Source organism: Euleptes europaea, chromosome 18, assembly GCF_029931775.1.
Source record: "Euleptes europaea isolate rEulEur1 chromosome 18, rEulEur1.hap1, whole genome shotgun sequence".
Classification (NCBI taxonomy): domain Eukaryota; kingdom Metazoa; phylum Chordata; class Lepidosauria; order Squamata; family Sphaerodactylidae; genus Euleptes; species Euleptes europaea.
The window spans coordinates 41,447,292-41,472,046 of NC_079329.1; the positions used below are offsets into that span (position 1 = coordinate 41,447,292).

At 45.9% G+C, this 24,755-nt stretch overlaps 1 protein-coding gene across 1 annotated transcript in view; it reads left to right on the top strand.

Annotated features, from left to right (window-relative positions):
• The window catches only part of ACE (angiotensin I converting enzyme), a 93,322-nt gene that overhangs the window by 46,915 nt on the left and 21,652 nt on the right, over positions 1-24,755 (top strand). Inside the window, exons 13-16 of the mRNA XM_056863639.1 lie at positions 2,503-2,639; positions 3,418-3,576; positions 18,507-18,594; positions 22,930-23,073. Coding sequence (XP_056719617.1) covers positions 2,503-2,639; positions 3,418-3,576; positions 18,507-18,594; positions 22,930-23,073 — 528 coding nt within the window. The remainder of the gene's footprint in view (positions 1-2,502; positions 2,640-3,417; positions 3,577-18,506; positions 18,595-22,929; positions 23,074-24,755) is intronic.

A 24,755-nucleotide genomic window follows, 5' to 3' on the forward strand; every position in this document is an offset into this window, starting at 1 on the left:
TTGAACAGCATTACTATTTTCTTTGGTGACTAATATCCCAAGATACACCACTGATTTTGTGTTACACTTTATATTCTACAGAAACCTGTCCTGTTCCAAGTAAGATACATCTGCATGGGAAAGTAAAGCTTCAGTTTTGCAAACGTTAACTGATACACATCTACAATGCTATATTTTCCAATTATTTTTATCTCAATCCATCAGAATCAGTGAGATTTCCTTCCTCAGCACCTAAACACAATTTATAACTCTAATCTTATGTTCTTGAGTTAGCCGTATTGTCTTATGTGTAACACTGCAGGTTCTAAAGACAATATAAAGATCAAAGCCGATAGCAGGCAGCATTGTCTGGTGCGTCTCAACGTGATAGGTTACCATTAATAGTAAGTGTCACATAAGATATACATTGCTTGGATCCACTCTAGGAAATATTGCCCAAATTTTCACTTCCATACACTTGATGAGAAACTTTATCTCTTAACCCAGTGGTTCCCAAAATGGGCAGTACCACCCCGGGGGGGGGGGGTTACCTAGGGGGGCACTAAGAGGCAAGGGGGAAGCGGGGGTGTGTGCTAGAGGTGGACCCCTTCAACTGTGTTGTTCACTAATTTACAATAGATCAAACTATGGCACCATGCTGGCAAATTTGGTGGAAACTATCAGAATTTTTTTTTCCAGACTTTGAAGAACTGGTACTACTGGATCATGTTCATCAGTTTTGTTGAATATATTTCAACTAAAATGTTTTTATTTGATTTTGAATAATGTGCAATTAATTGTTACTGTTTTGAAATTTTATTGTTTTATCTTCTTTAGCGCATCATGCAAACCCCTATTTTGAATAATGCTTTTTGTAGGATAGGGTAGGGGGCGCTGGGGTTCAGTTTATGGAACCGAGGGGACGGTGGCCTGAAAAGTTTGGGAAGCACTGTCTTAATCTATCAAATGCCTTATCTGAATCCAAAAATAAAATTGCAGATAGCATTCTTTACATGCTCAATTATGTTAAGAATGGGGGTTTGATGTTTGTTATGTGACATTTTGGGGCAAAACTGGATTGGTCAAAGCCACTTGTGCTGGCTAAAGCAGCACCAATGCCAGAGCAGGGGCGCTTCTGCTGGGTGTGGGGAGCCGCACGGCAGCGCAAGCCTTGGGTTCCAGTGAAGCCTCGCCGGCAGTGTTTTCCCAGGGCAAGGGCTTGTGCCAGCGTCAAAGGGGGGCATTCCTGGGGGTGGAGCTGACATTAGTCAACTCTCTAAGCCCTTTCAGCCCGGAAATGGCCCCTTTTGCAGGTGCCAAGTTACGCCTGCAAAAAGGCAAGTGTAGCCTCGTGGAACCCTATGGAGCGTTCCACAGGGTTTCCTTTGAAACTGTAATTTCAGCTTGCTGCGCCAGGCAGCGAGTCGCTCAGCAGGTGGTGTGGCGGCGCCGTCCCCAGCCACAGCAGAACTATCCCCCCCCCCATTAGGACTGGGCTGTAAGAACCTCAGATTCCATATTATTGGGCATTATTTTTTTAAGAGACTGCACACTAAACAGGACAAGAAGGGCAGGTCTTTGTTGAGTCAAGGGAAAACGCAATTACACCCAGTCCTGCAGTTACATTTTCATTGACTTGGAAGGAAAAGCAACTGATCATTTCCTAAATTCCTACACTGAAGCATAATATGACTTTGCCTGTTTTGATATGGCCCTCTCCGCGTGGAAGGCCCAAGGCAGCTGCCCTAGAGCTCCCCCTGCCAAGATGGGGCAGAGTGATATAACCTTTGCGAATGGCTATTTGGCAGGCCTTGCTGCCGTACCTGTTGCAAAGTACTGGCTCCCTGGCAGCTGAGGTGGGAGGCAGGTACCAGGTAGCTTCCCTCAGAAGGCAGCATTTGGGAGATCCTTGCGCCTTCCCAATGAAGGGAGTGGGCGGAGCCCTCGCTCACACTGCGAGAGAGCACCTGCCTCTTCTCTGGGTGTCATCTCCTGCTCCTGATGTCATACAGATCAGTGTGAAGGTCGCCCATGCTGTTGCACGGCGATGGGGATTCTAGAGTGTTGGCTGGGGGGCTCCTTTCACTGGGGGGCTCCTTTCCTCCCCATGAGCCAAGGCAGCTGCCTGGCTGGTGGCTCCTTGTTCCACCTCTGCTGGCTCCTCCTCTTTCTCTTTAAGGGCACAAGAATACCTGGGGATGAAGCTGGTTCAGGTGGGTCCAGGGAGCTGCCAGGACTCAGTTCTGGCGTTTGTTTGAAACAATCAGATTTTGCCTTAAGAAAGTGAATTGGTATGGACAGGTTAAGTCCTGTGAGCATCTGAAGAGTGCCTTTGCCTCATTCCTGGATTATCACTGCAAGCAGATATGCCTTTTAGATAGGGGGAGTGTTCTGATTCCAGCAAAGGCAGCCAACTGAGACCTCATGAGCTCTCTTCTTAGGAATTAAATAGTGGGCCTGACCTCCCTAGGCCAAATGGGACAATCCCCTAAGTGCTATATCCCCCCCTTTCCCCTTTTCCAGATAAAATAGCTGATGAAGCAGTGGCCCGAAAGTTCTTGACGGAGTACAACAGCACAGCGGAAACTGTCTGGAATGCTTTCACAGAGGCCTCGTGGGCGTACAATGTCAACATCACAGACCACAACAAACAGATCATGGTAGGACCCTCTTGGGACTCACTGTGGGTCAAGCAGGCCGAGTCTCTGCTCTGTTTTCTAAGCCTACGGTAGAACTCCTCCATTCGCTCTATGGCATGTGCACGGTGGCCGTTTGGAATCTCAGCTGCTTCAGATGACCCCGGGTCAGTCTTTTGAAGGAAAGGGTTTCTGAGGGACAAGATGTCAACCAAGTGGCTGATTTTAACCTTAAAAGGCCTACATGGTATATGTTGGCAACTGCTCCTCCCCCACCCACTCCCACACATACATATTTGTCCCACTTTAAGATCTGCCAAGAAAGTCCTCTTGGCTAGACCACCAAGTCAGCCCCATAAGAAACAAAGAGGGGTCTGTGCTGGTTACTCCAAACTGTAGAATTCCATTTTGCTGGAAACTTGCCAAAGTCTGGGGATTATCTGAAATCTGCAATAAACTGATGTTTTGTGTTACCATTTTATTGGGTTTGGGTCTGCCTCAGAAGGAGATCATACAGTTAGTGAGGAGACAGCTCCAAGTCACACCTCTGGCATCTCCAGTTTAAGGGATCTCAAGTAAACGGCCAGGACTCCGGTGGAAGATCACAGCAGGTGAAAGGGATCACAGGACTGGCTTACTGTAAGGCAGCTTTATGTACAGCTTTTGTTTGTTTTTTACTGGAATATGGTTTTAGGGTGGCTTTGTGTCATGAAGCCCCAAGAATAAGGTGAAGATATTTAAGGAGACCCACAGCAGATGCTGTGTTAACCTGACGTGTTCCTTCTCCACATGTGTCCTGAAGTTAGAAAAGAATCTGGAAATGTCAAGCCACACACTCCAGTATGGCCTGCAGGCTCGGCAGTTTGATTCGACTGACTTCCAGGACCCCAGCATCAAGCGCATTTTAAAGAAACTGAGTGACATAGAGCGGGCAGCCCTCTCCGAGGTGGAGCTGAAGGAGGTGAGTGAAAGGGAGAGTCGACCTCAGATGATTCTTCACAGACTTAGAAAACTGGTGGGATGAAATACTGGGTTTTTGAAATCAACATTTCCTTTTCTGTTACCTTGATCCATTCTGTTTGTTTCTGAGTTTTCAAGGGACTTATAAACATGATACACACAAACACTTGTAAACCACAACACCCCCCTTTCTCTGGACAAGGCCCTTTGAGCACAGGCGTAGCAGGCAGGGAAACATTGAATGCCTCCCTCCCCCGCCCCACTTTCTCCACCCTCCCTAACTGGGTTTTCTGCTGTTGCCTCCCCAACAGGCTATTTCAAGGCCAGTGCTAAAGAAATCCCATATCCAATGCAATTTCAATTTATTATTATATGGTCATAGACCATCAAATAAAACAGGATTGCGGAATTGGTTGATAAATAGTACAGCATGTAGACAAAATATGGCTAAAATAATACGTAAAATGAAAAAACATTACAAAAACAATCAGGTCATAAATATTCCTAGGATTAATATAAAACTAGGCTGAAAGGTTCCGGACAATAAAGATCCCATGCTTCCTTGGCTATTGCATAGATTTCATCCAGCTCTGCTTATTTTAATTGCTACCCAAGCAAATCTGGCAACTCTATTAGTTAAATTATCTATTGTGTCTGATAATAAAAGCTTAAGTCATTGTTTCCTCAGATCTCCAGGGCAATCTACAAGTAATGGAATCAGTGATCTCGTACGTATATGATCGTACAGTTTGCATTCGAATAACACATATTCTGAGGTTTCAAGTGCATCTTGTTTACAAATGCATTTAGGTGCTTCCAGTGGGAGTTTGTTATATTTCCCATGTAAGAATATAGAAGGCAGGGCATTGTGTTGTAGAAGCATAAAGGATCTGCAATACTCAGGGTTTGTGACGCCAGACAGATATGGCATTATAACATTCCTGTTGAGTAGGTCTGAAGGGAAGGCAGCCCGAAAGTGCCTTGGGGAAAGCACGCACGGTGCTTTGAGGGAAGAACACATACAGTGTCTTGAGTTCCAGAGATCAATCTGAATTGCCCCAGTGATCTCTCAGTTTATTAAGCAATAATACAATGGATAGCAAAGGTCAATCAGTGATTACACAATGGAACTAAAACAAGGCATACCAAGATCAATGATTAATGAGATCAAAAAGAAAGAAAGACAATGACACATTCCATCTTGAAGCCAGCATCCTTTGAGCAAACATTTGGCTGTCTGGTACCTTAGAATGAGTGGATTAACAGAAGCTAATCCCTTTAAGGTTGCTACACTGAGGTGAGGAGGTCATCATACAGTTAGTGAACTTTAGACAGTATATAGCAAGAGATGAGACATATGAACTGTTATGATCTAATATTCTCAAAAGCAATCAGGGCCTGCCCAGCAACTGCCATATTAGCCATAAGAGTTTCCTACATCTCTTTTTCTTTTTTATGTTGAGAAAGCAAATTATGTGCATATGTAAGATGGTCTCTGGCTAGGTATAGGACCTTTGGGGCAGGGAAAAATAGCTGTTTGCCTTGCTGAAATAAAGTAGGGATACTTTGTAGAAAACAACAACTGGTTACACAAAGAAATAAGAAACAAAAGTCATACATATTAAAGCAACACATATTTTGTACTGATTCACAGCCTAACTGATGTCTAAAAGGTAGATAGTCGATTGCAGCACGATTATAAAAAATGGCTGAATGGAGTTCTTGCTGTTCATGATTTAACACAGCAAGAGCAGTAGAGGTTCTATTAAGTGTTTTTGCTAAAGAACATGCAATGGCTGAGATTTGACGATGATTGTAAACAGTTAAACCAGGCACACCTACCAATGAGGTTGCAAGAGCAACATATTAGCTTGAGACAAAAGATGAACATTAGAGTCACATTGCGCATCTAATATTTGTGATTCCCGTTTTGTCTTTTGACTACTAAAATTATCTTTATCAGAAAGTAAAATTGAGAATAGGCTAAGACAACATTGTACTGCTGACAAATTGGCAGGAACATAATTAAAGGTTCGCTGCCCACATGTAAAAACCCCATCCAGATGGCAAAGAAATATAGGCATAATTTTGATACATAATTTTGATACATTGATACAAGATACATTTTGAGGTTTAGAATAGTTCCATAAAGCTGGTTTAAGATGAACACTCCCTCCAGAAATTTTAGAGGAGGTACAATTTACCATGTGAACACAGGAAATGTTTTCATGTGAGGCAATAAAAAGAAATATATAAAGATCAGGCATCTGCAGGGAGTTTACATACAGGAATAAGACAAATGCTCAAAAACATGTGTAAATTATTACGTTCAAACAAACAAAAGTGTGATACATTAGACATATTAAAATACATTAAATACATTATTAGATAAACTTTCCCAAATATTAAATCGTAGACTTCCTATCATTAACATGATACACAAAATTGTCATTGAATTAGCACAAAGCTGAGCAAAAATTCTCAAAATTAACAGTTAAATGATTAAGAGCAAATAAAACTATATTCAGTTATGATTGTATCCACTTCTGATGTGAAGGTCCACATTTCATCCTTTTTTAATTGTTTTTGAAGAACTGTTTTTACAAGAGTCTGGGCAGTAGAAATGTATGGAATTCCATGGCATAGCTTGATATCTCATTGTGTACAAAACATTTGAAATGCTTGGAATACAGATGCATCATCAGTGCAGGGGCATTATCAGTGGCTCAAGGGGCAGTCCCTTGTAGTTTTTATTACATAATGAAAGTATATGGAAGATCACCCCCCCCCCTCCTCGGCGGGAGTAGCTGAGGCAGCGGCAGTTGACAGACACCTTCTTTCGGGGTGTTCAGGTCTGACCTGGAAGTTGGCACAAAGGGAGCCCTGGATATGAATGTCAGCACAGGGTCCCACTTGAACAAGTTATAGCAGCGCGTGTATATAAAAGAACCATGTACTGGCTATGGCTCCTGCATTGCATGCTAGATGGCTGCATACATAAACATACAATGAACAGTATCATAGACTTTTTAGTCAGAAAAGGCAAATGAGGTGAGAAACTGTAAAGAACGAAAACATAAAGATTAAAATATGCAGGATTAACAATAAAACACAAAATAGTCAAGCACTTAAGCAAAGGGAGATAAATTAAAACTATAGAATTCAGTTTTGTAAGAAAAACAAGTGAAGGGTTCCTTTTTCAGTTGCTTTGCCCCTTCCAGATAACATCAGAGGGCGGAGACCAGCAGGGAGGCTGCAGCAGTTTAACCCATGTTGCTGCATGCCAGGAGTTCTCCTGCCTGGAGATGGCATAGAGGAGTAGCGGAGGAGCCTGCAGCAGGGAGGTCTGAGAGCAGACACCTGCATGCTTAGAGATAGAACTTAGACACATTAGTGGCTAGAGGGGGCACTCGATGAGCTCAGTGCCTTGAGGCATGGCAGAAAATAAAATCATTTAGGTGGAGAGAGCTGAACACAGTCAGCTCTTCAAGTAGAAAAGACCTTGCAGGGAGAAAGCTAGCCATAAGGGGCTGGCAGGGCATGCCAGGGCATGCATAGTACCATTAACTGAAGCCTGATTAAAAACTTTTACTTTTCTCCCTTCCTTGCTTCCTAAAGAATGAGAGGTACTTTTCGCTTGCTAAGAACCAGGCAGAAGTCTAAATGATAAAAACTAGTTGGCAGGATAGGCATAGAACTGGGTATTCTAAAGCAGGTTGACATAACTAATCAAGGCAATGTACATTAATATAACTAATTAAGGCAATATACATATTGCAAAACAAATCGGAAAAGGTGTTTCATCTGTGTGGCTTCTATGCAGTCCCACATTGGGACTGCGCAGGCACAGGCCAGCCACAGATAAGATTTGTTAGCTTCTAGCAAATTCTAAAGAGAGTGCTCCCCCTCCCCTTGGGGCATGCAGTCTTCCCGCCCCTCGGTCACATGACCCAAGGGGGAGGGAGCACTCTTCCCTCCAGTTCTCTTTCTACCGCCACGGAGAGAGAACGTGTTAGCCTTTGCTCTAACAATGGATTCCAAAAAGAATCCACTTTTCAAGAATTGTTGTTCTTGCGGTGCCAAAAAGACAAAGAATGATCCGCTCAGCGATTGCCTCCTTTGTCTGGGAGAAGACCATATTCCGGCATCATGCAAATGTTGTGCCAAACTCACCAACAAGGCCTTGAGAGGCCGGTCGACTCGTCTTCTCTCCCACCTCTATAAGGAGTCTCTTCGCCCACGAGGTAAATCTGCTGAACCTGGTCCCTCCACCAGAAAGCCCCAATCCGAGGTGGGGCCCGCACCAAAAATATCCAAGCGGGGTAAGAAGCCCTCGTCGGTAGTTGTTCGCCTGGAAAAGCTTACTGCCCCAGGCTCCCAAGATGGCCGCGGCTGTGGCTCTTCGCGCCATGCGACTCGCTCTAGGTTGCCTCGGCGCCGATCACCCTCGCGATCTCCGAAGTTGCTTCGACGCCGATCTCCATCGATATCTCCTCAGCGTTGATCTCAACGCAAGTCGTCTCATCCGTTGGCGTCATTCGCCTCCGACGTTGCTGCTCGGCAGCTGATCACTGTTGAGGACTCGCCTCCTCATTCCCTGGCTACCCCCTCGGCTCCAGGTCCGAGCAGGGCCCAGGAGGAAGCCGCTGAGTTTAGACAGCACCTCCGTCACCTCTACAGAGATGTGCCTTTGGTGCCCTCCAAGTCCTCGGAGCCTGATGATAAGGGGTCTGTGGCAGAGCCTGCACCTCCTCAGGATGGAGCCGTCCAGCCCCCTACTGCTGCGGCTACTCAACAGGTCTCCAGTCAATCAGCCGATCGACCTCGAGTGGAGTCTCCAAAGGGGTCGTCCCATCTCGAACCCGTTCTACTCGTCGGAGCCGATCTCCTCGTCGGAGCCGATCTCCTCGTCGGAGCCGATCTCCTCGTCGGAGCCATTCTTCCTGTTGCGTACAGGCAGGTCTGAGTCTCTGCTTCCCACACAGCAACTTATCAATGCTGAAGGAAGCAAGAGCCTGACGCGTATTTTACTCTTGCCGGGAGGGGTCGGCAGCTCTTTAACACAATACAGGAACAAGATCACAGACAGATACAAGTTCCTTACCCTTAAGGTCTTGGCTGCAGGCACGGCTTTCTTCCAAGTTCAACACCACAGCAAACCAAATTCTCAGGCTGACTCATGACACTTCCCGTCGCAGCGGATCCCACTGTCAGAATCGATCTCATCGAAGTCGTTCTGCTCATCGTCGACACCGCTCTGTATCTCAGCGCAGCTCTACTGTTCAGAGGCATTGTTACTATTCTAGGAGCCGATCTGCCTACCGGCGACACCATGAGGCTCCACGACGCCGATAACTACCCCGTTGGTGCGTTCGGCTTCCTCGGTCGACGGCCGTCGCCGCTCCCACTTGCCTTTGGATGGTCCTTCTCAGCGCTGACACATGCCGTCTCGCCATCCTGATCTCGCCTCCGAGGGTGTCGCCCGTCCAAGGCAAGCTCTCCTTCGCGAGCCTTCCTTCTCCAGGTCCCCTTCAGCATCCAGGGACATTGTCCATTCGGACTATGATGCTTCCTACTCTCCGGGCTCGGATGAGGACAAAGAGTCCCACCCTTCCATTCCTTCACCTGAGGACGTTGTTGGGGACTCTAAGCCAGTCTCTCTGATGGGGGAGGTCCGGTTATACGCTGAGCAGTTAATCCGTATGGCGAAAGCATTAAATATTGATTTTAAGCCGGAGGATTCCGGCCCTATTGATGATATCATGTATATCCTGCACTGCCCTGATATGGGTCCAGTAGCTCTTCCCATGATTAAGAGTATTCTCGAGGTTGTTCATGCCAATAGGGCCAAATCGGTCTCAGTCCCATCTTCTACCAAAAGGGTAGAAAATCTCTATAAGATACGTAGAGAAGGTGGGGAATTCCTCTACCAACATCCCCCTCCTAACTCAGTAATTGTAGAGTCACTCCCTGGTAAATACAGGTCCGGAGCTTACTCTTCTCCTAATGATAGAGAGGGTCGCAAACTAGACACCCTAGCAAGAAAGGTTTACAGTTTGAGTGCGGTAGGCCTCCGCATCTCTAATTTTCTCGCTGTCATGGCAAGATACCAATACTCACTTTGGGATTGTATATCCCCCCAGATTTCCACTCTCCCTGAGGATCAGTGCCCTTCGGCGATAGCCATCCAAACTGAGGGCATGTCTTTAGCACGACAGCAGCTCACGGCGGCACGCCATGTGGTGGACTCATCCAGCAAGGCCATTGCTTCCGCCATAGTCATACGCAGACATTCCTGGCTACGCCAGTCTGCACTCCCCCTTGATACTAGGGCACGTATAGAGGACCTTCCATTTGAGGGAACATCCTTATTCATCCTTATTCAGATTCCTTTTTGGATCGCTTGAAGAAAAACAAAACAAACGCGAAGTCTCTAGGGATTGCCCCTCAGGCACCTGACTTCAAATGCCGTTACTTTGGCTGGCAGGCCTCCCAGTCTTCCCGCCCATACCGTTTCCAGGGGTCTTTTCACCAACCCTCTTTCCGCCCTTCCTTTCCCCGCTCCCAAAACGAAAGGAAGTTCCAAAATAAACCTAGAATGCTTAAAAGCCCCAGAGGATCCCCGGGCCGCTTCAACAAGCCAAAGCAGGCATGACTAGAGGCCTGTTTTCTTGACCGCCTTTCATTTTTCTTCCATGCTTGGCTGGCTATTACTGATGATGTCTGGGTATTGAAAATAATGAATACCGGTTACTTCATAGAGTGACAGGTTACCTCCATATAGACCCCTGGGTCGCTCCCTCTCACCAGCCTCTGACTTACTTCTGCAAGAGGTTGATAGTCTCCTTTCTAAGGGGGCTATCTCGGAGGTCCCAGCCTCAGATCAGAATTGCGGGTTCTATTCCCGCTTCTTTCTGGTGGATAAAAAGGGAGGGGGGAAGCGTCCTATCCTGGATCTCCAGGATCTCAGTGCCTTTATCAAGACCAGAAAATTCCAGATGCTCTCACTCCCGGAAGTACTTCCCCTCTTGGAAAGACATATGTGGTTTGTGGTTTTAGATCTCTGTGATGCGTATTTGCACATCGCCATCCACGTGGAGTGCCATCAATACCTCCAATTCAAATGTGGTGATAAATGTTACCAGTACAATGTGTTGCCCTTCGGGCTATCTACGGCTCCCAGGACTTTCACAAAATGCCTGGCAGTTGTAGTAGCGCACCAGGCCCTTAAAGGTTGCGTAATCTTCCCCTATCTGGACGACTGGTTGGTGGTGGGGCCCTCACAGTCAAAATTGAGCACACAGGTAGACTTAATCCTCTCGGTCTTTGCTGATCTGGGTCTGCTGGTTAACTTCTCTAAGTCTAAACTTGTCCCTGCCCAAGTACAGTCATTCATTGGTGCACGCCTAGATGCCGAGCAGGCCAGAGCTTTCCTTCCCCTACAGAGGGGCCGCGCCATCCAAAAAATGGTGATTAGATTCACAAGAAAACATTTTCAGATGGCCCATCATATGCAGAAGTTGTTAGGCCTCATGGCTTCTACCACAGCTGTGGTGGAGCTTGCACGTCTCCGTATGTGCCCACTCCAGAACTGGTTTCTCCAGGCATTCAGGATTAATGTTGATCCTCAATACAAATGTCTGTCCATTCCCAGATACGTCGTCTCCTTCCTGCAATGGTGGCCATGTGACAGCAGGCCAGAGCTTTCCTTCCCCTACAGAGGGGCCGCGCCATCCAAAAAATGGTGATTAGATTCACAAGAAAACATTTTCAGATGGCCCATCATATGCAGAAGTTGTTAGGCCTCATGGCTTCTACCACAGCTGTGGTGGAGCTTGCACGTCTCCGTATGTGCCCACTCCAGAACTGGTTTCTCCAGGCATTCAGGATTAATGTTGATCCTCAATACAAATGTCTGTCCATTCCCAGATACGTCGTCTCCTTCCTGCAATGGTGGCCATGTGACAGCAATATCCTCTCAGGTGTCCCTTTTCACCGTTCCACCCCTGACAGGCACCTTTTTACAGATGCCTCCCTTTCAGGATGTGGTCATCTTAGAGCACGGGGTTCATGGTCACACCTAGAAACCAGGTTACACATTAATCTGTTAGAACTTCGTGCCATCCGTCTTGCTCTGTCTTTCTTTGCAGGGCACCTGGACAGATACCACATTCAAATTGCCACAGACAACTCCACCGCCCAGTATTACATAAACAAGCAGGGCGGCACAGGGTCCGTTTCGCTCTCCAAGGAAGCCACCGCCATTTGGGAGTGGGCCATAGCCCATCACACCACTCTTATAGCGATTCAGGTCGCAGGCACTAGCAACACCCTTGCAGACGCTCTGAGTCGCCTTCCCAACCAAGCACATGAACTCACCTTAAGCAGCAAATGTCTCCACCGGCTGTTTCAACATTGGGGAGTCCCATACATAGACCTGTTTGCCACTCACCTCAACGCAGTGTGTCCCAAGTTTTGCTCCAGGGCAGGAGCCAGTCCGGGTTCCCTGGGGGATGCCTTTCAAGTAGCCTGGAAAGGGGCTCTCTTCTATCTGTTTCCCCCATTCCCTCTACTTCACAAGGTCATAGCCAAACTGACACATGACAGAACAGATGCCATCATTGTCACTCCATTTTGGCCCAGGAGGTCGGGGTTTGCAGTGTTCATGTCACTCGCACAAGGGGAATATATGCTACTTCTGAAAGATCCCTCCCACTTCCCTCCAGACCTTCAACTAGCAGCATGGAGGATCCGACCTCGGGACGTGGTCTAATAGAGTAGCCATGGTCCTATTGCATTCACTGAAATCCTCCACATGGAGGTCATATGATGCTAAATGGAAACGCTTTTCCAACTGGGCCAGGGCCAAAGATGTTTTGCCCGTCTCTTGCCCACTTTCCACTGTGTTTGATTATTTGCTTTCCCTCAAAGATGATGGACTGTCCAATTCATCCATTAAAGTTTATTCTGCCGCAATTTCGGCCTTTCACCCAGATATTGACTCCTTCTCAGTTTTTTCTCACCCCCTTTCTAAAAAGTTTCTGAAAGGTCTTACTAATTTGTACCCTCCGGTCACCCCGCCGGTTCCACAATGGAGCCTCTTGTTGGTCTTATCACGACTCATGAGGCATCCGTTTGAGCCGTTAGCTACCTGTGAACTGGCCCTGCTGTCATTTAAGGTGGCCTTTTTGGTCACAATCATCTTGGCTCGAAGGGTCAGTGATTTATCAGCACTGTCACACCTTCCGCCCTACACTAAATTCCACGCGGATAGGGTAGTGTTGAAGCCAAAGCTCTCCTTCTTGCCCAAGGTGGTCTCATCATTCCACCTTACTCAGGACATCGTCCTCGCTGTTTTTTCCCTCACCCATCCTCTGATGCTGAGAGGGCATTACATTCCCTTGATGTCTGTAGGGCCCTCCTTTTTTACATTCAGAGGTCCCAAGCCTTTCGTCAGGACGATAACCTTTTTGTTTGTTTCGGCGGGCATCGTAAAGGCCGTCGCGCTTCTCCTCAGACCCTCTCCAGGTGGATCACGTCTACTATCAAGATGGCCTACGACTTTGCTCACCAGGAATGCCCTCCTATGATAAGGGTGCATTCCACTAGAGCGTATGCGGCTTCCATCGCTTTTTCCTCCAAGGTGGATCTCCGGGACATCTGTAAGGCTGCTACCTGGTCCATGCCTTCCACGTTTATGAAGCACTACGCTGTGGATGTGGACTCAGCAAGAGATGCAGCTGTGGGACGTGCGGTACTGCAGTCCTTATTTCGGTGACTGTCCCACACCCACCGTCCTGGTAAGCGAGCTCGCTACTCTCCCAATGTGGGACTGCATAGAAGCCATTCAGATGAAAAACTGAGTTTCACTTGCCTGTAACTTGTTCATCTGGTGGATCTTCTATGCAGGCACACATCCCTCCCTCCTTCCCCGCTGTGGGACCTCTCTGCTAACTCAGTGGTTGGTTCCGTGGCGGCAGGTTTGAGAACTGGAGGGGAAAGTGCTCCCTCCCCCTTGGGTCATGTGACCTAGGGGCGGGAAGACTGCATGCCCCAAGGGGAGGGGGAGCACTCTCTTTAGAATTTGCTAGAAGCTAACAAATCTTATCCGTGGCTGGCCTGCGCCTGCGCAGTCCCAATGTGTTACTGTATAGAAGTTCCACCAGATGAACAACAGTTACAGGCAAGTGAAACTCTGTTTTCCTCTCTCACCCTGCTAGAGGAGAAAAAGCAAGATTACTTAGGGGTCCTTTAGGGGAACCCCAGCATATGTGAAATTAAAACAAAGGTGTACTCAAAAGGGAAAGGAAACAAAAAATAAACAAAGAGCCTGTGGTTGAAAAAAACACTTAAAACAATTAAAAATACTTACCAAGAAGGATAGAGTGTACAAACTTAACAATAGCTTTCCAAAAATAGAAAAAGACAGACTTAAAAAAACTTGTGTTGCCGGTTAGCTGAACATGACAAAGAGGCATGGTGCCCATGAGCATGTACAGAGTGCCATATGGTAAGGCAGCCACAATTGTGATAGTAAAACAAAATCCAATTTGACACCTTTCCAAATTACAACCAAAATTTCCAAAATAAAGCTTTCCCTTAGGCGTCGTGTGTAATTTGCAAGCAAGTGTGAAAGGTTCCTATAAGAGAAGGAACGGGGGTGAGAGCAACAAAAAGGAGTTGAGGACAATGAGAGGCACAAACAAAAGACTGTTGGAGCTTGCTGTGGAAGGCAAACACCCACAAAAATAAAACAGGACGGAAGATTGGAGGGCAGGACAGAAGCGCAGAGGCTGTTCCTTCCGTCACAATTCTTGACAATTCAAAATGCATACTTAGTGCTAATTAATTTTCAAAACAAAATCATAAAAGCAAGAACTATTTGATTATGGTTCTTATGAAATAAACTGTATGTTTCCATATAAGTGTAACATAAAATTGATTCACTCAAAAAGGAAGAAAGCTTGCCCCTGGGAGGAGCAGCGCTTCCCAGGTGAGAGAGGAAGATTCATGAGACCATCAGGGCCTAGAGAGCCCATGTGGCTGTACTCCTAACACAAACATAAAATCCATGAGGGAAAACAAAAATGGGAGGGGTTCGAGTGCTCGGATGCACTCCTACCTAATTTGTATCTTCTTATTTCTAGACAATTCAAAAACCTTTCACCAAGTTCCTATTAAAAAATTCCATTTTGTGGCTTCTGAGCTGCAGTCTCAGGCAAAAGCCTCTCCTACAATTTTTACTTTCCCAAATATCTACTTCTCTATCAATATATGTGAAATGAAGCAAATGGAGGAGACATATTACTGAAATCATACTAAACATATTACTGCGCAGTAATACACACAAAGAGTAAATAAAATTGCAGAACTTATATTCTATACTTAAATTATAATGCAAAATAAGCAGGTTAAAAGAGACTAAAGGATAAATAACTTTCCTAAAATTCATATCACACAAGAACTGTAGCAAGACTTTTATCAATCCATGGTACCTTAAGGATTAAAAAAAACCCGCTTAGAAAATTCTAGAATTTTTGTCTTGCCAATTTTTGTTCCTTTTCTATGCAAAACATTTTTTTATTCTTAATTTTCTTTGTGACTGACATTAGAAAAGTTGGCCGGGCTTTTGAAATGCCATTCGCTCCTGTTAGCATTCTAAGTGATACAGATATACTTCCCCTGACTGGAGAGGTTCTATTTCTGCTGAACATCATGACACACAAAAAGATTGCAAAATTTTCAAATAGCAACAACATTAAATTAAATAAATAGGTCAAGAGAACACAGTCACACTACCACGCATTCAAGAAAGAGACTCAAAATTGGAGAAACAAAGAAGCTGTTCCACTCGATTGCTTTTTCAGGATAGCTCTATAAATCTTGTTTGCTGCAAAATAAAGTCTTGAAAACATGTTAACCATCAACAATAACTTAAAATAAATTTAAAACATTAGACCCATAGGGTATGGATTTTTTCGCTTTATAAGGATAACAAAAATCATGACCCAAGACTGTATTCTTAAGGAGGTGGTGCCTCTGGAATTTTTGCAAGAGCCCAAAGGGCACATTGGGTTCTGGCTGCCAAAATTACCTGAGCCAGCTGAGCTTGTGCTTCCAATGTAGAAAACTGCCCTTTACCTGCCATCTGATCTGTTGTTCGAGCTTCACTAAAAACTGAATGAGAAAGAGGGGCATAATTAATGTGAACATTTCCTTGTTTCATCCTGCCCATATGTAATAGGAAATACCTCCAATAATTTTGCCAGCCCCTCAGCCTCCACCTTGCCATTCTCTGTCACCTCTTCCACTATTTGTTCAAAGGCATTTTTTATCACAGAACCTAGAGAACTTGCGTTTGTTTTTTCCTCTGGAAGAGGACCTGGGCACTCAGGAGGTGCCGATAGAGGAGCTACTACAAGTAACTGATACTGAGTTGGAGGGGAGACAGTTGATAAGGTGAGGCGAGGACTGTCAGAGGGACCAAATTTCTTAATGGCATTCCGACACAAATGCCAGAGCTGCAGAATACCTTTCCTATTTTTTCCCAGTCTCCCAATCTTAAGGATCCTTGTTCAGGGTACCAAGGACACTGTTCCCCAATTTCTTGAACCAGCTGAGAAAGCTGTGAGCTGGAAATGCTCTGTCCTATCTTCTCTAAAAGATAGCTCAATTCCTCCACATGTCTCTGTTGTCCAGAAGACAGGAAGGAGCCCATACTTACCGGGATTCATAAACAGAATGAAGGGTGCACCTCAAAGCCCTCGCCAGGCGAAGTAAGCGGGCTGGGATCCTGTCCCCATTCCACGGGCGCCAGATTAAGGGAAGGCACCCCAAAAGTGCCTTGGGGAAAGCACGCACGGTGCTTTGAGGGAAGAACACATACAGTGTCTTGAGTTCCAGAGATCAATCTGAATTGCCCCAGTGATCTCTCAGTCTATTAAGCAATAATACAATGGATAGCAAAGGTCAGTCAGTGATTACACAATGGAACTAAAACAAGGCATACCAAGATCAATGATTAATGAGATCAAAAAGAAAGAAAGACAATGACACATTCCATCATGAAGCCAGCATCCTTTGAGCAAACATTTGGCTGTCTGGTACCTTAGAATGAGTGGATTAACAGAAGCTAATCCCTTTAAGGTTGCTACACTGAGGTGAGGAGGTCATCATACAGTTAGTGAACTTTAGACAGTATATAGCAAGAGATGAGACATATGAACTGTTATGATCTAATATTCTCAAAAGCAATCAGGGCCTGCCCAGCAATTGCCATATTAGCCATAAGAGTTTCCTACATAGGTCCTTTCTGAAAAGGGGATCCGAGATCTTATTCAGATCATGTTGTCTTTCAAAGAAATCCCCTAAAATTCTGAAGCTCTAAGTAATTACAGGCTAGTAATTACAGGCTAATTACTGGTGTTCTTTGAGCAAGGTCATGGCTCAGTTTTAGATTCCCGGGAGGAGCCTTGTTCCATGAAGCCATTTCACTCTGACTTGGTTTGGGGGCAGAAACTGCCTTGGGCATAGTAGTATACATCTTTCACCTGAGGGCAACAGGAGCATGTCACTGTTGATTCTCCTGGACCTTGGAGTGACCTGCAGTACGGCCATGGTATCCTTTGGGGCTGCCTGCCTAGGACACTTGGCTATGAGCAGTGGTACAGAAGGTGGGGCTGAGAAGTCTTCTCCATCTGGTGGGAGTTGTCCTGTTGGGTGGCCCTGCTGCAAGTCTCTCTTCTGCCTCCTGTGCATTTCAATATGCACGTGAAACTCACAGAGGCAGCCATGCTGTGAATTAGCGGCCAGCCATTGTACCCAGTGGGCAGATGCAAGACATGTTAATAATGTCTACCCCAAAATGTTTCAGATCTGTAACAGTGAATAATATCATCACACAGATGTAATGTACATAATGAAAAATAATATTAAAATGTTAAAGACTGTCACTGAAGACAACTCAGCGTATTTAAAGCATCTTCAACATTAACTTGACATCACCAACATTGACTTGTGGTGTCACTGAAATCCTGATAGGATGGACTCCCTTTCCACAGATGAAGGGCCAGTTCCAGAAGGACTCAAACCACCGCTGGAACAAAGCCGAATGTGCTTATACCAGAGACCAAGTTCAGAGTCTCCCGGTCACTGGCATTCCTCAGCAGTATTCAGTGGTTTTTCCTCTCTTGACATGGCAGACTCCCTTTTGGAAACAAAACCTTTGTTTATTCCTTTATTCCATCCTTTGTGCTTGTGGACCAACAGGTCATATGCAAAACAAATTCAATACATTCCATAATACACAAATAACCAAACATACAAAAATATAATATCTAAACAGTACAGTTAAGAGGAGGTATCATTAAAAGCATAGATAATTTTTTTGCCACAGCGAGGGTTACATTTGGGTCAGTATCAGCCAATAACTTTGCAACTATCTCTCGCTTTAGAGCAGGTCCCCACCTCTGAATGTATATTGTGGAGATGACAACCCCTGGGACTCACAGAAGTGTTCTGGGGTGGGGATGACAACCCCTGGGACCCCCAGAAGTGTTCTGGGGTGGGGATGACAACCCCTGGGACCCCCAGAAGTGTTCTGGGGTGGGGATGACAACCCCTGGGACTCACAGAAGTGTTCTGGGGTAGGGATGACAGACCCCCAAGGGGATTGACACCCCCTGGGACTCGCAAAAGTGCTCTGGGGTGGGGATGACAGCCCCTGGGACTCACAGAAGTGTTCTGGGGTGGGGACGACAGCCCTTGGGACTCACAGAAGTGTTTCTGTTCACTTCAAATGCATAAAATACTTTTGCTACCAGTATAATGAAGGCCTTAAAGTCAGGGAGGTGACGTTGAACTAGATGGGATAAGAGGGAAGCACCCATTCTACCCTCAAAGCAAAATAATCAGAGGTCATCCTTCTTTCAGTATAATCAGCTCCTCTCAGACATGGAGACGACCTACAGTGTAGCCAAAGTCTGCAAAGGAGGAAGCGGTTGCAAGGCGCTGGATCCTGGTAAGTCCCAGTCACAACATCCCATGGCTGACAGGAATAACCCCACCCCTAGCCCAGTTCCCTGAGCCCATGAAACTTCTTGGAGATGCTTTCACATCTGAAACTTTGGGATTACAAGCCTGCATTCGAAGACAAACTTTTTAACCAATGGAAAGTTAAATTTGACAGTTTACTTGGGTTAACCCTAGTAAAGAAGATAGTGGAGATGTGTCACTGGAAATTTACTAAACAAGATCTAGGCCAGAATAGTAAGCGCTGAAAATACTCCAGATCTGAGCAGAGTTGTTTCCAACATTCAAGAGTTGTTGGAAGCCTTCTAGGATTATTCTGGCACCTTGTTTTAGTTTCCTGGACAGCAGAAGAATCAGAAAGGAGGGAGACTCAGTGTGCAGATATGTGCTTGACAGGAGTGTCATCCAACCAAAATACTCAGCTACTCTTCCTATCAGATGGGACCATCCCAGTTCATGTTTGTATACAGGTTGTCTTAAAGAAAATACCATATTATCTGCAGAGAGGGCAGCTTCTACTTTCTGCCAGTTATTGCATCCTATCCCTGGATGAGCTTTCTGATTCTATGTATGTATGAGAAGTTTTATTTTCCGGGCTTTGCCAGCCGTCTGCTAAGCAAAAATAAAATATTGCTTTGTACAAGCTGTGTGCATTGGGGGGAGGGTGATAGAGGTTCAGACTCAGGCTATACCCCCCAACACACACACACACTGTGGGAAAAGGAGGCAAAGGTTTTGTTTACAAGTGCTGACAAGCAGTTGAGGGTGCAAAGATTGGGGCCTGGGCCCCCCCCTTTTGTAGGAAGCAGACTTTCCCAGTAGACTGGGAAGGGGCAGAGTCACAGGGTTGTCATCTTCCTGTGGTGATGGTAAAGAACAAACATACACCAGAGTGGTCAGTGAAGAGGCAGGATCAGACCCTCTGCTCTGTATTCAAGGGAACAGCATGAGCCCTGCCCCCCATTAACCGATCCTGTATCCACAAGCCCACCCATATTTGGCAAGTCTGTTTTTAAATAAAATAGATGTGTCTGGGTGAGGGGATCAAACCGTGCTCCATTCCGCCTTACCTAAGGTCATCACGCTATCTAAAACATATTTTCCTCTGGCCAGACTAGGGTTGCCAACTGGAGTGGTGGTGGTGGCTGGAGATCTCCTGCTATTACAATTGATCTCCAGACGATAGAGATCAGTTCCCCTGGAGAAAATGGCTGCTTTGGCAATTGGACTCTATGGCATTGAAGCCCCTCCCCTCTCAAATCCTTCACTGGCTGTCAGATCCCTTTAGAAATGAGCTGCCTGAAAATTTACCCCTACCAAGTCTACATGCCCATTCATAATCTCGGAGCGAGACGGTTTAATGCCATCCAAAAAATGGACAAAGACCAGGTAGTAACAGGATGGGCCATTTTATGTAATACTTCAATATTTGGCATAAATGTCCAGGACTATTAGTCCCAGCTGTGCCTGTGTTGTTATTCCATCTGGATGTTGTCACTAGAGTTGGGCAAAAAAAAAAAAAAAAAAAGGTAAATTTCGGATTCAGATTTATTGGGTTCAATTTTTTTCGGTAAACCTGGGGAAAGCTGAATACCCATACCAGTAAAGGGGTATTCAGTTTTATTCCCACTTTTACTGAAAAATTTGGGCCCATTTTATTCTATGGGGATTTTTTCAAAGGTTTTCTGTGGAGGAGGGGGACAACCCTTTTAGACCCCATGAAATTGGACCCCCGGACCCAATCTTCACCAAACTCAGGGGTTCATGCAAGGAGAGTACCTTGAAGGAACTCTGAAAATTTGGGAACTCTACCTCCAAAAATGCCCTTCCAGAACTCATTAAAAATCCCATAGAGAAAAGCCTGGGGAAAGCCAAAGCCGAAAAATGCCAAATACCTATTTGGCTGATTTGGTGATCGGCTATTCGGCTTCAGCTTTATTCCCAATTTTAATATCCAAAAGAAGCCAAAAAGGCCCCTTTCAGGTTTATTTTCAGTTGGGGTTTATCAATATGCACAACCCTAGTTGTGTCTGCAAAACTAACTAGTGATTATTTTCTCCTTTGGGGAGGAAGCAAAGTTAATGGGATTTTAATCATTTGTTGAAAAAGTGGTCCCACACCATTTCGGACTTCTGTCATGCAGTGACAAATAGAGGGGATGCTTATTAAATTTGCAGATGATACTAAATTGGTAGGGGTAGCAAATACAGTAGAAGACATAGCCAGGATACAGGATGATCTTGACAGGCTGGAGAATTGGGCTAAAACCAATAAAATGCACTTCAACAGATACATGTAAAGTTTTGCATTTAAGTAGGAAAAATCAAATGCATAATTATAGGATGGGGAAGACTTGTCTGAGCAGTAGTGTGTGTGAAAAGGATCTTGGGGTCTTAGTAGACCAAACACTGAAATGAGTCAGCAGTGTGATGCGGTAGCTTAAAAGGCAAATGCGATCTTGGGCTGCATTAACAGAGGTATAGTGTCCAGATCACATGAAGTGATGGTATTGCTTTACTCTGCTCTGGTTAGACCTCACCTAGAGTATTGTGTTCAGTTTGGGGCACCACAATTTAAGAAAGATGTAGATAAGCTGGAACGTGTTTGGGGCACCACAATTTAAGAAAGATGTAGATAAGCTGGAACGTGTCCAGAGGAGGGCAACAAAGATGGTGAGGGGTCTGGAGACCAAGTCCTACAGTATGAGGAAAGGTTGAAGGAGCTGGGTTTGTTTAGCCTGAAGGGGAAAAGACTGAGAGGGGATATGATAACCATCTTCAAGTACTTGAAGGGCTATCGTATAGAGGATGGTGCCAAGTTGTTTTCTGTTGCCCCAGAAGGTCGGACCAGAACCAATGGGTTAAAATTAAATCAGAAGAATTTCCGTCTAGACATTAGGAAGAATTTTCTAATAGTTAGAGCGGTTCCTCAGTGGAACAGGCTTCCTTGAGAGGTGGTAAGTGCTCCTTCCCTGGAGGTTTTTAAGCAGAGGCTAGATGGCCATCTGTCAACAATGCTGATTCTATGAACTTGGGCAGCATGGGAGGGGGTGGCATCTTGGCCATCTTCTGGGCACTGGGTATGTGTGGGGGAGGTAGTTGTGAGTTTCCTGCATTATTGGACTAGATAACCCTGGCGGTCCCTTCCAACTCTATGATTCTATAGAAATTCAACCCCTCCCCCAGTATTATCAGATTAGAAGCTTATTTCTAAAAAGACAGACAATGTGCCACTGACTAGAAAATTTACTGGAGTCCCAATTTTTTTAATTTATTTTGATGGAAATGTTTCCAAAATGCTGTTATCAGCGATACATACCATCTTGATTATAAGGTTTGTTTTCAGTCAAAATGGAATTTAAATAGTGACTTAACAATAATTATTGGAGAGATTTATGGGCTGTGGGTCTTAGGCCTGCCAACTTCCAGGTGGGGCCTGGAGATCTCCCACTATTACACTATCTCCAGATGGCAGAGATCAGTTTTCCCTGGGGGGGAAAGGCTGCTTTGGAGGGTGGGGGCTCCATTGCATTGTAGCCTTCTAAGGTCCCTCCAATCCCCAAAACTCCACCCTCCGCAGGCTCCACCACCCAAAATCCAAGCTCCCAACCCATAGCTGGTTCTGTACTCTCATGTCAGAGAAGATTTAAGGTTCAGCGGAATGTAATGGGCTACTTGGAATTTAGAGAAGTTGTGATGTGGGGCTTCTGGTGTGTTGCTGGTTGAAGACTTGGTCCTTTTGACTGTGAGGGGGTGGTATGTTTGGAACTAGTGCTGACTTTGACAGGAGGTACTAAAAGACTTTGTGACATTATGGGTGTGGTTGTTTTATACTCGAAGCAGTTTTCTTCATCAATTTAAGAGGTAGTGTTAGAAGGTTAATTAGAAATATGATTGGTTCTGCTAAAATGTTAATTATCAAATTGTCAAATGCTTGGAAAGTACTTAATTACCCCTGAAAGAAGAATGGCTAAATAAAATCTGGCTTAGTGTGATAATGAATATGGAACATTAATTAGGTTTAGGATGGGGGAAGGAAGACCGTTTGTTTTGCTTTGTGAAGGACTCTGGCCAATGCTGCTAGGGAAAGTGTCAGAATATAAACTGTGCCGGGAAGCCCATGGGCTTTGAGCAAGGATTGGAAGGAGGGGAGGTGACGGCACAGGCGGGGAAGCATCCCATGGTTCTGGGCACAGGGAAGGCCCAGCAAGGGCTGGAGAAGAAGGTAGCAACTGGACTTGCCTGCAGTGGAGGGAGACAGGTGGGGAGTAGGGGGCCAAGGATGAAGAGGGCGTGAGCCATGCCGGTGTTTATTCCTTCTTTAGAACTGACAGACATCATGGCCCGATCAAGAGACTACGATGAACTCCTTCACGCTTGGAAAAACTGGCGAGATGTCTCAGGGAGAAAAATCCGCACCCAATACAAGAGATACGTCAGCTTGAGCAATAAAGCTGCTAGACTGAATGGTAAGTGTGCTATGTGCTGCAAAGGGACAGCTCGTGTCCAAGCCCTGGGAGGTGGGCCTCATACTGGAGGGGGCAGCCACGTCAGTCCTGAGGTCGCTTGATCTGCCCATGCAAAAGCACCCAAGGGTGGTCCTGAAGGCAACCCCTCCCCTCCTGGCCCATCTGCCGCACCACCCCACCCACTTTTACTGAAGAGGAAAGTGAGCTTACGGCAGCTCGGAGAGTAAGCTTGGGGCCAAAGGTTTGCTGGTTCAAATCTCACCGTGGACACAAATCCAGGAGGTGGCCTCAGATGAGATGTAATCTCTCTCAGCCTCAGTCCAGGTATAACAACTTCGGCCTACCATGCTGCGATGGTTACTGTGACAATCTATGTGAAGTGTGTGGAACATGGAAGCTGCAGATTTCCATAGTCTGCAGGTTTTTTTCTGAGGAGGTAGTAGAAAGAGGTTGCTCTCCAGGCAGGATCCAAATCACATCTTTCCCTCTGAACATGAGGATGGCTGGAGGGGCATATTTCCTGTCATGTCCTGGCAGCGCAGAGCTGCCAGCCATAGGTAAGAAAATTCCTGGTGATTTGGGGGTGGAGCCTGGGGTGGGAAAGGAGCTCAGAGGGGTGTCACAGTCCAGTTGTGAGCACTTGTCCCGTGGTAGTCCCACAAACAGCATCCAGAGACAAAGAGTCCAAAAGAGAGCTGATTTAATGGAAAACACACAGGTATTGCAGAGCTTACAGGTACATTGGCACGAATGGCAATTGGGAGCACGGGGTAGGCCTATAAGGGAAAGTATTAGTCACAACAGGTCAAGGCGGCCCCCCTTCTACTGAGGAGTCGTTCCCACGGGAGATAGCACTGGAACAGGAATGCAGCAGCTAGCAGTTTGGCCTTGAGAGGCACCTGGTAGAATCGAAACTAAAACGGTCAGAGTCTGTCAGGCTGCTTAGAGCTGTGGAAAGCAGGCCTGACATTCTGCCCTCCTTAAGGCCCCCTCCCACCGTCCGCCACCGGTCCAGGCTTGTCGGGGTAGGCGGCATGGAATTGGCGGACCAAACGGGATGCAGACACGTCACGTGCACGTACCCATTCATCGTGGGCAGGACCGAAATGTTTCCAACGGACTAGGTAGTGGAGAGACCCATGACGGACTCGAGAGTCCAAGATCTTCGCAACTTCAAAATGTTCCTCCCCCCAACCATCATTGGTACATCAGGGAGTGGTTCAGGATGCCACTTGGGGGAAGGCACGTGTGGCTTTAGCAAACTGACATGAAAGACAGGATGGATTCTCCTGAGTGATTTTGGGAGTGAAAGTTCCACAGTGACTGGGTTGATGATACGAGTAATGGGGAAGGGACCCACGTACTTGGCACTGAGTTTGTTACACGGGCGGTTGGACCGTAGATTCTTGGTGGACAAATAAACCAAGTCTCCCACTGAGTAGTCATTGCTCGGTGAGCGATGCTTATCGGCTTGACTTTTGTATTTACGTTTAGCTCGCTCTAGATTACGTACCAGCCAAGGCCAGGTTGTCTGAATCGTGTGAACCCAGTCAGCAACACTTTCTCCCCCCTCCACCCCGGAGAGATCGTTATGGCTTATGGGACAAAAGTCTTGCCCATAAACAGCCTGAAAGGGGCTAAATCCAGTTGACTGATGCACAGCATTATTATACGCATATTCA